The 12,616-nt window shown below is 37.5% G+C and overlaps 2 protein-coding genes across 2 annotated transcripts in view; one reads left to right on the top strand and one right to left on the bottom strand.

The window, feature by feature from the left end:
* Positions 1-6,685, top strand: part of LOC111373568 (hsp70-Hsp90 organizing protein 3-like) — a 9,425-nt gene extending 2,740 nt beyond the window's left edge. Inside the window, exons 2-7 of the mRNA XM_022996120.1 lie at positions 5,066-5,354; positions 5,439-5,524; positions 5,632-5,855; positions 5,964-6,030; positions 6,112-6,171; positions 6,433-6,685. Coding sequence (XP_022851888.1) covers positions 5,066-5,354; positions 5,439-5,524; positions 5,632-5,855; positions 5,964-6,030; positions 6,112-6,171; positions 6,433-6,546 — 840 coding nt within the window. The 3' untranslated portion in view covers positions 6,547-6,685. The remainder of the gene's footprint in view (positions 1-5,065; positions 5,355-5,438; positions 5,525-5,631; positions 5,856-5,963; positions 6,031-6,111; positions 6,172-6,432) is intronic.
* Positions 6,686-7,931: 1,246 nt separating this feature from the next.
* LOC111373567 (elongation factor G-2, chloroplastic) lies at positions 7,932-12,400 on the bottom strand. The gene is made up of 4 exons (XM_022996119.1): positions 12,016-12,400; positions 10,110-11,521; positions 9,116-9,628; positions 7,932-8,360 (listed from the first exon to the last, which is right to left on the bottom strand). The coding sequence occupies exons 1-4, from the start codon at positions 12,275-12,277 to the stop codon at positions 8,193-8,195; spliced, it is 2,355 nt and encodes a 784-aa protein (XP_022851887.1). The 5' UTR covers positions 12,278-12,400; the 3' UTR covers positions 7,932-8,192.
* Positions 12,401-12,616: the final 216 nt, after the last annotated feature.

The following is a 12,616-nucleotide window of genomic DNA, read 5'->3' as shown; positions in this document are numbered from 1 at the left end:
TAAACCAGCCACCACCACCACCGCCAAGAGACCAATTGCACACCACTGCCGGCAACAACTCCTCACACCCATTACCAAAAATTCATTACAAAACTGAACAAATTTCTCCAAAACCGACTAGATTATTTGGGTTATTGCCATTGACCGCCCATGGATTTTACAACCCCGCAATGACCCTAACGAATCCACAGCTAATTGAAGTGGAAGTCGACTCATCATCCATTTCTTCCAATCTCGACTCGCCGGAGGAGTCGCTCACAGTCGGGATTAAAAAACTCGAGGAGGCAATCCACAGTATAATCATGCGTCGGGCTACACCTGATTAGTTTCCGTTTTTACTTGGGTATTCGTACTGGGTTCCACCTTGGAGTAGTACTTTGAGACAATTTATATGGTTTTTTGGGTAGCTGTGTGTCGGGTGGTGGCGGTCGACGGCTTCGGATTAGGTTAGGTGAAGGCAAGGGGAAGATGGGTGGGTGGGAAGAAGATGACTAATTTTATTTCATTTTTTGGTTTTTCTAATTTAATTATTTTAATTTTTTAATATGAAAACCTAATGTTACTTTTACCCTTTAAAATGCAGTCAAAATGTTGACTCTAGGTCAACTAATGGATTTATGGACGGGTTCCATCCATTTGGACTTAGGGTGCGGATTTTTGAAAGATTTGATACCTCCGGTGGCACAAATAAAAGGTTTGGGCAAAGTCTGCTAATAAACGAAAGGTTTGGTAACCTGACAAATTCACTAGTTGACCTGCTTTGGAATCCACTAAATTTTAATATATATAATAATCCGCTAGCTTTGGAAATCTACTTATATTAAAACCTATCTTAATTCTTTGATTATTTGTTAATTAGCCATAAATAATAATATGTTAAAAAGTTCAGCACAACACCAACCCCCCACCAAAAAAAAAAAAAACAACAAAAAAAAGAAACAGACTCTAGAATTGCAGCACTACAGTGATGGTGAAATCACGACAGTCAAAACAGTAAGTTACAGAAGCTGAGATTTGGCTGCGGAATTAGTAATTTTATAATTGACTTAGAAGTAGTGACTAGTGATCATATGGGTGGCTTTTATCTTATCTGTCTAAGCTGCAACTTAATTGATTTATTGTGTTCGTTCTTATTGTTACATAACTTGTTCTATTGTTTTGGAATTTTAAAGTTTGTTTACGGCTTATTATATGCTTATTTTTGAATTTTTGTATAGTATTTTTGGGTTCACGGCGAGCTTTACGCCTTGCGTAACAAAAAGAAAGGCCTCAGTACTGATTTAACCTTTTTAAACACTGCATGGAAATGTTTATTGACCTGGATTACATACTTCATGATAGCAATTTATGACCCAGAGCACGCACTAGGGAGAAATTTAATAGAGAAATATGAAGGTGTATTTGGTTGCTTAGCACAATTGGGAACTAAAGTTATTGTGCTGGAGAGCGATTGTATGTGGAAAATTTGACTTTTAAACTCATGGGAACTTAGATTTGAAAGCCATAATCTTACTCTTTTGTTTCTCATTGACCCATTGCAGTTCTATTATGGCCCTTTCCTCTTGCCTATTACTGCACCGCATTCATCATTTTGGGTATAGTGGGGGGCACTATCTTGGATCTTTTATAATGTTGATGGGTCTAGCATATGTTTATGCATGTCACAATGTTGAAGTTTCTTCATAACAAAGCAGATGGAGGATTCGGGGATGTAGCCTGTAAAGGTTTGTTGAACTGGAGTACCTCATTTATGATGGCAATTATGACGCAGAGCAAGTACTAGGGATAAAAGTAACATAGCAAAAGGAAGTGCCATTGTTTGCTTAGCATAATTGTGAACTAAAGTTATTGTGCTGGAAAAATTTTGAACTTGTGGGGACTGGGGACTTGGTTTTGAAAGCATTAATCTCATCCTTCTCCTATTTCTTGTTTGAACCTTGCATTTCTATTATGGCCCTTTCCCCTTGTCAGTTACTGCACTGCATTTATCATTTTGGGTATCGAGAGGGGCACCTTCTCGGATCAGTTATGATGTTGATGGATCTAGCACATGTTTATGCATGTCATGGTGATGAAGTTTCTTCATAATGAGGCTGATGCAGGATTAGGGGCTGTAGCTAGGAAAGGTTTGTTGAACTGGAGTACCTCATTTATGATAGAGATTTACAACCCTGAGCAAGTACTAGAGACAAAAGTTACCAAGAAAAGGAAGGTGCATTGGTTGCTTAGCATAATTGAGAACTAAAGTTATTGTGTTGGAGAGCAGTGGCATGCAAAAAAGTTGACTTTTTAAGTCGTGGGGACTTGGATTTGATAGCCCTAATCTTACCCCCTTTTTCTTGGTTCGACCCCTTGCATCTCTATGATGGTCCTTTCGTCTTGTAGGTTACTGTACCACATTCATCATTTTGGGTACGTGTGGTTAGAATATAGTAGTATTTTGTTTAGGATATAGTTCATATCTGTTGTTAACCCCTAAGGAGCAATCTATCAAAAAAAGAAAAGTTAACCCCTAAGGAGCAGCAAGTAGTGGCGTGGTGACTTTTTACCAACTTCAAAATAGGAACAGCAAATAAACCTAATTGATCAAGACTGCTGTGTGTGTTTTCATGTATTGAATGACTGCATGAAATCAAGAAGCATGCCGTGTCATGTTGATTGAGTGGTATGATAAGTTAGAAATTCTAAACACCAAATAAGAATTCTATTTTCTTTTTATTTGGAACTAGGTTTCTTTAGCAAGAATCCTAGGTGATAAAGTCGTTTTTCCTTTAATATGATAGGGTATAGTTGGCCGTGATAGTGTCGCGAGTTTGTGATTGACATTCAGAATACCTGCGCTTTTGTGCATTGAAGATTTTAGAGTTTAGGATAATCTTGGTTTCACATGACTTCATCTCCCTCCCTTTCTTGCAGAAGACACGGGTATGGATGCATTTGTCGGGTAATGTGTTTGTAGTTAACAATTGTAACCGCCCCAAATTTTCATAACACCGGAGTGTTACCAAAAATTCATTTCTTTACTTTACATGCGAAAAGATCAAAATAAAATTCTTTAATAAATAATAACTACGGCATTCATAATTTAAAGTAAACATAACAATTTTATCTGAAAAATAACAATAAACATGTCTTAAAATAAATTAACAAATAATTATGAAAGCAAAAAATTTTAATGAAAAATTTATTCTTTGTTCCTACTATTCTCTTGGCAACCCATATCATCGCCCTACCACAAATTCAATCGACCTGCACTAACCTATAAGATTTATTGTAAAAGTGAGTATTTAAAAATACCTAGTAAGACGTGCAGTTTCCATAAACAATTATATAGCAATAAAATAAACACTTCATACCACATTTCTTTTATGGAGTATATCGGTGATTAAGCGGAACACCCATCATTTGTCATTTTGAATTCCCGAAGGATTTCACATCTTGTTATAAAGAACCCAAAAGAGTTCACATTTTGTTAGGTCGACGCGAAGGTCTATTTGGCAATCCATGCATAAATTATTGAACACATAAAAGTATATGGAAACAACCACTTGCACAAAAGTATCGTACCTTGATTGTTTAAAAAAATTTGTGATGGACCAGAAAGTGAAAGACCCCTTTTTCTATGCTTCATTCTCTCTGACTTGACTATTTATTTTTTTTAGGTAAGAAAAAGCTTTTTGGAATTTCTGTAGGTATATTCTTGGAAGCCATGGCCTTTATATATGTGTGGTTAGAGTACAAGATGAATTCTATTTGAAACAGATTTGATTTGATTTAATCATAATCCCAATGGTTGACAATGGCAAGTGATACAAAGTAAATCAATTACAAATGTTTAATATATCCATTCTACATACATGTGCCCCTCATTTAAATTCTATTGAAAGTGGGACACTGGAACATCACATCATGGTGTACTTTTTAGTCAAAATGAAATTTCTTGTCAAAGCAAAGATTGGGTTAACCTGTTAAAACACTACACATGGCCGCCCCCGAGTGAAATGGGAAAGTGGGACACTGTAGCGAACATAAACTCTAGGTGCACTATTAGACTTAAATTCTTATCCCTAATAACCAAAAAGATTTACCTATATCTACTTAGAACACACATGTACGTGGCTGATTTTCAAATTAAAAAAAAAAGGGAATCAACTAAATCCAAATGAGTTTGAGATTATCTACAATACTATATTTGCAACAGAAAATTCATTTGTCGTCACTTATCTACTAATCTTCCAATAGAATAAAGATTCTATCTTATTTTAATAAAGATTATGCTTAAACAAAAGGTGGCCTAATTAGTCAACAATTTTTTCCGAGAATCTCTAATATAAGGAAATTATATTAATTCATAATTCTATTTAATCTTGTTTTCTTTCAATTGGGTCTAACTAAGTGATTTTATCCAAACAACTTTTTATCGAGTTGAAATTTCTAATTAATTATGAGCTACAAAATGAGTACAATATTGATATATTAAATCTTGCTCTATAAAAATCTAATTATTAGACCCAAATAAAAAAATAGGAATTTAAACTTATTTCATTTTAGTCACATAAATTTTTTTTCTCCAAAATAATAAAATATACTATATAAAACAAATAGCTTATATTTTTAAATTTTCAGGGCATTACAACAATCCTTTAGCTGTTTGTTTGTTCATCTTTATTTGTCTGTTTCTGTGCTTAGGCATGTTTTTCTTTTTTCCTTTAAAACACTGCGTACTTTGTCTGAAGCAGAACTCAGTGTAGTTTTATATTTATAATGTTTTGCAGTGACATTGACAAATAGTTGTTACCACTTTCCTACTTTTGCATTGACACATATTGGAGAAATTACAGAAAACAGAGATTAAGGGGGCTGTAGAAATAAACTCTAGATTAGAGAAAGTGAATTATGGTATTTTTCACTTCGTTGATGGGATTAGTATGGCAATAATCTCTGCGTTGTGCCTAAGGAACAGGCCATATATGTCCATTGTTATCTTTTTCTTAAAATGCATCAAGTGTGCAATATTAATACATTGCAGTCAGAGCTCATCCCGTCTGTTTGTTGCTTATTTCAGTATGAGGATTGCATTAAAGATTGTGACATAGCTGTTGAAAGGGGAAGAGAACTGAGGTCAGACTTCAAGATGATGGCAAGGGCTCTGACAAGAAAGGGTTCTGCCTTGGTGAAGATGGCGAAATGTTCAAAAGACTATGAACCTGCCATAGAGACTTTCCAAAAGGCACTTACAGAGCATCGCAACCCTGACACATTGAAGAAGCTTAATGATGCTGAGAAAGCAAAAAGGGAGAAAGAGCAACAAGAATACTTTGACCCACGAATAGCAGATGAGGAACGCGAGAAAGGTATTTGCTATTTTGTTGTGGATCGTTGTTTAACATCGTCTTTACTTGTGCAATAATAATTTACTATTGATGGTTAAACTCTAGGCAACCAATATTTCAAAGAGCAAAAGTATCCAGATGCTATCAAACACTATACAGAAGCAATAAAGAGGAATCCGAAGGATCCAAAGGTATCACATAATTGATCTAGTGTCCGAATTTTTTTATACCTTTATTCACACAATTCACCTATTTTCAAAGATTTGGTTCATGTGGATGTGTGAAATTGTTTTCTCAGGCATACAGCAACAGAGCTGCTTGTTACACGAAGCTTGGGGCACTTCCTGAGGGTCTCAGAGATGCTGAAAAGTGTATTGAACTTGATTCTGCATTTGCAAAAGGTTATACAAGGAAAGGTACTGTCCAGTTCTTCATGAAAGAGTACGAGAAGGCATTGAAAACATACCAGGAAGGGTTAAAGCATGATCCTCAGAACCAGGAATTGCTCGATGGTGTCAGGAGGTATAGGAAAAAAAAATATTTTACTTTTGATTTGGTTTTTGGTAGATGACTATACTGCAGCACCTTGAACTTCATACTAAGTGAAGCTTTTCTGATATCTTTCCACAGATGTGTAGAGCAGATCAACAAGGCTAGCCGTGGAGATTTGACTCCCGAGGAGCTGAAGGAGAGACAGGTTTGTTATATTTCTTCCAATATCGTGACCTCTTGATAAAAATATGTTGAAATTATGACTTTACTTCCTCTACTTATGTAGGCAAAGGGAATGCAAGATCCCGAGATTCAAAACATTCTAACAGATCCAGTGATGAGACAGGTATGGTATTAGGATTTCTAGATTGTCAGTTGAATTCTAAGGTTATAACACGCTATACCCTTCCTGCGTTGCTTGCTTTCATCTAAGTCCGTCTTCAACCCACTATCTAGCCCTTAAAGAATCATAGTTTCTCTTACTTACACGTCCCTATGTATTCAGGATATTAAAAGTATAACCAACAATCTCTGCCGATTCCTTTGAGTCGAGCCCCTTGGTCTGTTTAGGCAATTTATATCTCACATGACCTCTCTGTTGCAACAGGTCTTGACTGACTTGCAGGAAAATCCCAAGGCTGCACAGGAACATATGAAGAACCCTCTTGTGATGAGCAAGATACAGAAACTTGTCAGTGCAGGAATTGTTCAAGTTAAATAAACAGGACAGGAAACAAATAGAGCGTTGCTTATGTCTTTCTGGTGTGTATTAGTTGATGACTAGTCTCACGTTCTGATAATTTATGACAACTCCTTTCTTTCATATTTGCAATGACAAAAAGTTTTCAAATTTGTCTATATGTTTGAAGTCTGGTACCATCCCTTCATGAAGCTTAGTAGGAAGAATGTTTTGCCTGCTCTGGTTGTTCCTGTTACAAGGGAAAAGTACTGGTTTCTGGGATAATCTCACTCGAGTAATAACTGTAGCTGTCAGAGGTTACACAATTGGCTCGTGCCTAGGGCCAACATTGCCCGAGACAACCTATATCCTTGAACTTTTGTCGGTGCCATGTACAATAAAGGACGGACCATGTACAATAAAGGACGGACGAAAACTCTTGAAATTTCCACATATTTCCGATAGCATTGACCTACTGATTTGATGACAAATATGGAGCCTAGCCTTGTGTTGAATTCACACTTTTAAGTGAGCGTTAAACGTTGGACACACCCCTAGGGTAGAAATTATCATATTTTCCAAGTACCTAATCAGTCGAGCAACCTTCTTCACTTGCCTTTTCTTTGTTAAGTTTACAGAAGTCGAGCAACCTTTTCTCCTTGTAAAAAAGCAAAATTGTTTTATCAATAAAAATCATTGCTTTCATGAAAAAACCAAAGTAACAATGTTCAGTTCTACCTTGTAATGAAAAATTAAACATAATTTTTAAGTTCTCAATGACTTTATGGATCGATCTAACAAAGTAATTACTACAGGAAAAGCAAAATGATTATGATATTCAAAGGGGGGAAATATCATAACAAGAGTAATGGTATTCATAATCAACTACTGTGATAGTCGTCGTATGTGCCAATTTGTTATCAAAGGCATTAAATTATCATTTGAGATAACAAAATTACAAGAAATTAATGCCTCATTGACAACAAATAGCACGAGATGCATTTTGACTCCAAATTTGGTTTTGTTCTACAACAAATTAAGCAAAATTTCCCAAATGATCGCCTTATTCTACCTCTCTCTAGAATCTATATCCTCTACAACTCATTTTTTCAGTTGGACATGAACGAGTCTTGGCACTCTTCAAGTCGATCCATCCTCAACAATGGTTAATTAGGAAAGAGAAAAAGGTGGATACTTTTCTAGGCAGGAGGTGACAACTCTAATGAAACGACTATGAAGGGGTTTGTTAGCTACATCTGCACTTATCGAAGTCACCTTGCCTCGATCCAACTCTTGTTAGGTCTTCTCAATTGATTGGTTTGAGCTCCCAAATTGAAATGATCCCGTGCTACAACCTTACGAGTCTTTCAGCCCTTCTGACTATCTGTTCTGATGTTACTGTCACATTCACTAAGGTAAAAATCATCTTTAAAGCTAAATGGGAATTATTCAATGTGATTTCAAAAAGACTTGAGGATGATCCAGCTTTTGGCTGTCCACAGATTCTGAATTATGCAGTTGAAGAAGTTCACACAACTCACACTAGTGCAGTGAAGATGTAAGCACAGTTTTTACAACTCTTCTGTTTCTTTACCTGAATTTCATATACCTTTTTGGGGCAGAAAAAAGAATTATCTCTGCAAAAATAGATTGGTGTTTAGTGTTTATAGCTACAAAACATGGGAAAATTAAGCAGCAACAGCATCCTCCTTTGCGGCAAGTTGATTTTGAATGTGCTGAGGGACAACATCAAATTTGGCCAACTGCATTGTGTAGGAAGCACGGCCTTTTGTCATCCCTCTCAGAGTACTCACATACTGGAACATCTCAGCTAGAGGCACCAAGGAATCAACAATCTGCACAGATTATCAACACAACAATCAATTCATAAGGGCAATTTGACTTGATGCGTTTATATGGCGGGTCGAAACTAAGTGGAGACGAAGATATGTAAACAATTTTTGAATGGTCTAATTGACGCCACAAGGGCAGTCCTGCTCCATTTCTTGGGCAATTTTTTCATTTATAGAACACGACAAAACATACTGTCACCTGGTCCCATTGGTATCTGAACGAAAAAGAACTGAAATAGTGCACATCAATGGAAGCAGTTTGGTGGTGCAAAATCTTCTCTAGGCTCAAGTCACGCTCATGTCACATAAGTATTGAAAATAGGGTTTAGATACCATGGTGGTCACTAAAACTTGAATCCAATTTCAAGGACAGTGAACTTGAGCTTTAATACAATTTGGTCTCTTATATCTGTATCAGTTAGTTTGACAAACATAAAAGATGATAAGGCAGTCTAATTGTGCCAACTAGGCTCCCACATCATCTTTTCCATTAGTCAAACAAATGAACAGAGACGGAATGACCAAATTGCAACAGACTTCGAAGTTTAGTAACCTAACTGTAACAAAGTTTAATTTCATTGATCAACTTGGAACAAAACAAAATTAATGAAGGTGAAAATTTCTGCTAAAAATGCAATGACCATTAGTGCTTTTAAGAGAGAGTATGAAGATCTAATTGTCATTCTTGGGAAATGCAGAAGTAAAAAGAAAAAAAAAAATTCTAGTCTGAATATTATGCATAATGGTATTTCACATACCTTGAGGCCACCAGGTTTGTCTCCAAAGCTGTTGATCTGGCCTCTCCTCGAGTTAAGATCTCCAATCACATCACCCAAATGTTCTTCAGGGGTGACAACTTCTACCTTCATAATCGGTTCAAGCATTTGGGGGCCAGCTTTCCTCATCCCATCCCGGAAAGCTCCTCTGGCAGCCAGTTGAAAAGCCAATACACTAGAATCCACATCATGGTAAGAACCATCGACTAATACCGCACGAACATCTACAACAGGATAGCCAGCCAGAACTCCATTGCTCATGCATTCTTCCAATCCTTTCATCACACCGGGTATATATTCTTTCGGAACTGCCCCTCCCTTGATCTCACTTTTGAACTCATATCCGCCACCTGCTTCCATGGGCTCGAACCTTATGGTGACATCAGCAAACTGTCCCGACCCACCAGATTGTTTTTTGTGAACATATTTCACTTCAGAAACCCTTGAAATGCTCTCCCGATAGTTGACTTGCGGTGCACCAACATTTGCATCCACCTATAAACAAGTTACTACAATTAAATAAGATGGACGAAAACAAAATTTTAATTCATTGCCGCTTGAGGAATATTGACTTGGTAAAATAAACATATCAAGGATAGAGATACAAGAAAAGTAGTACTTTTTGATGTGGAAATTGCCGATACATGAGATTCACATATTATGGGAGAAATAAAATAGATTAATTTTGTTCTACACTAGCCTTGAATCAAATAGAGTAAGTTAGTCAAGCAACACAGTTCTTTGATTTACGCAAGAACAAAATCTAGTGGAAATGGTTCCTGAAGAGATATTTTGCCTCGTGTGCACATTTCCATGTGTACTTGGAAGTAGGGTTATCAAGGGAAGTATCCATATAGATAATGAATTTGGTGTATATGCTTCTGTGGCAAGAATGTATAAGGCAAAAATTGACACATTAAACTCATTGCTAAAATACAGACAACCACGAGAAGATCACCGAGTGGAAATTACCGACCTTATATTCCCTCTTGAGCCTATCAACAATAATCTCGAGGTGTAATTCCCCCATTCCTTCAATAACTGTCTGGTTGATTTCTTCATCTCGTGAGAAGTGGAAAGATGGATCTTCTTGAGCAAGCTTAATTAATCCAGCTGACATCTTATCAACATCAGCTTTAGTCTTGGGTTCAATGGCAACCTTAATCACAGGATCAGGGAAGTCCATCCTTTCAAGCACAATCGGCTTGTCAGGATCACATAATGTTTCTCCCGTAATCGTATCCTTCAAACCAGCAAGAGCTACAATATCACCAGTTAAGGCAACTTTAACATCCTCTCGGCTGTTCGCGTGCATTTCGAGAAGTCGACCAATTCTCTCTCTCTTCCCTTTGTTCGAATTTAGTGCGTAAGACCCTGCAGTAAGCTTCCCAGCGTATACTCGGACAAATGTTAACGAACCAACAAATGGATCGCTCATGATCTTGAAAGCTAATCCGGCAAAAGGTTCATCATCACTGGCAGTTCTTTCAATTATCAACTCCGGGTCATCAGGGTCCGTTCCTTTCATTGCTGGCAAGTCAATGGGAGAGGGCAAATAATCAACCACTGCATCGAGCAATGGCTGAACTCCCTTGTTCTTAAAAGCTGACCCACATAGTACTGGAACAAAACTGTTTGAAATAGTACCCAACCTAATTAATTTCTTGACGGTTGCCTCATCAGGCTCAACGCTTTCCAGGTAGTTCTCCATAGCTTCATCATCCAACTCAACTATGCTCTCAATCAATTGTGACCTATACTCTTGAGCCAACTCTCTGAGATTTTCCGGAATGTCCTCGTATGCAAATTTTGCACCCAATTCTTCGCCTGACCAAATAATAGCTCTCATCCTCACAAGATCAATAACTCCTTTGAAATTATCCTCAGCACCGACAGGAATTTGAAGAACAAGTGGCTTTGCACCCAAGTTCGTTACAATCATGTCCCTTGTTCGAAAGAAATTGGCTCCAAGACGATCCATTTTGTTGACAAAACATATTCTTGGGACCCCATACTTATCAGCCTGCCTCCAAACAGTTTCAGATTGCGGCTCCACACCAGCTACACTGTCAAACAAGCATATTGCACCATCTAAAACCCTAAGGGCACGCTCTACTTCAAGGGTGAAGTCAACATGGCCGGGAGTGTCAATTATATTAATCCGATGGTTATTCCAAAATGTTGTAGTTGCAGCAGAGGTAATGGTAATCCCTCTCTCTTGTTCTTGCTCCATCCAGTCCATTGTCGCTGTTCCTTCGTGCACCTCACCGATTTTATAGTTTCTACCAGTGTAGTATAGGATTCGCTCAGTTGTAGTCGTCTTCCCAGCATCTATATGAGCCATGATTCCAATATTACGATAGTCCTTCAATGGCACTGTTCTCTTCTCTGAACAAAGTTTAAGCAATTAACATAAATGAGCGCCAGAACTCACATATCACTTCCTCCACTATGAAACAACATAAAAAACACAATAGTTTTGAGTTCCATAGCAATCCAATATTTACCAACATTTAAAGGACCCTCTTGAGAGCCATTCAATTGCAACTCTTTCATTTAGTAAAGAACTAGCCATGACAAGATGCAGAATATTTACATGAAAAAATCATCAAAGAACTGAATTCTCAGCTAAATACCTAAAAATGGAGGCCAGAAAATCACCTGATCAATCAAAAAGAACAAAAAAATAATATGTACAAGACGAATTCATAAAACAGAAAGCACAGAAATCTAATAATTCAAGTTCCATTATTGTATGAACGTACTTAAAGAGCAACCCCATCAAACGAAATTAATCAAATGAACAGTGGAGATACAAAAGGCAAATACATACAATATATGTAAACATGTACGTATAGTAAGAGAAAGAGAGAGAAATATACCCTCAGCAGCCATGGCGAAAACAGATAAACTTCTTTTGCTCTGCTTGTGTTGTTTTGGGGTTGAGTTAAGTCTCATGCTTCCAAAGAAATCAGAAACAGAAGAAGAAGATAGAGCGCGAATTCTTCGAACAGTACAACTCTTCCGACGTCGTCCAGTGAGACCGCAAGGGGGAAGCGGTGTCCTCAACGAACCGCTTAAATTGCAAAGTGAAGAAGCATTGGCCGCAGCCACCGATGACATTTTCATTACTGATTCCGCCATTTTTTACCACGGTATTACACACACTGAGTGTGTGTTTCTCGTCGGGTGGAGAGGATTAGAGGTAAGGTAGGCGCGGGTTTGGGGATAATAAAATTATTCGTGGAGAGTCGGGTAGCTATGGACGGGGATGAATTTGTGTGGCCTTTAATAATGCATAATGGATTGCATCACTCGCTTATTTAAAAAAAAAAAAAAAAAGGTTGAACCCCAATCTTAAGGGCCCTCACCGACCTTATTTTGGCTCATCGTGGAGGAGGTAAATCGCAGGATGTGTCTTCCAAGAGTCAGGGTAGAGAGCACATGGATAGGCCAAGGCTGTTAACCCATATGATAACTCCC

This window comes from Olea europaea, unplaced genomic scaffold (genome assembly GCF_002742605.1).
Source record: "Olea europaea var. sylvestris unplaced genomic scaffold, O_europaea_v1 scaffold1142, whole genome shotgun sequence".
Classification (NCBI taxonomy): domain Eukaryota; kingdom Viridiplantae; phylum Streptophyta; class Magnoliopsida; order Lamiales; family Oleaceae; genus Olea; species Olea europaea.
The sequence above is the reverse complement of the archived record's forward strand: the minus strand, read 5'-3'. Positions and strand labels throughout refer to the sequence as shown.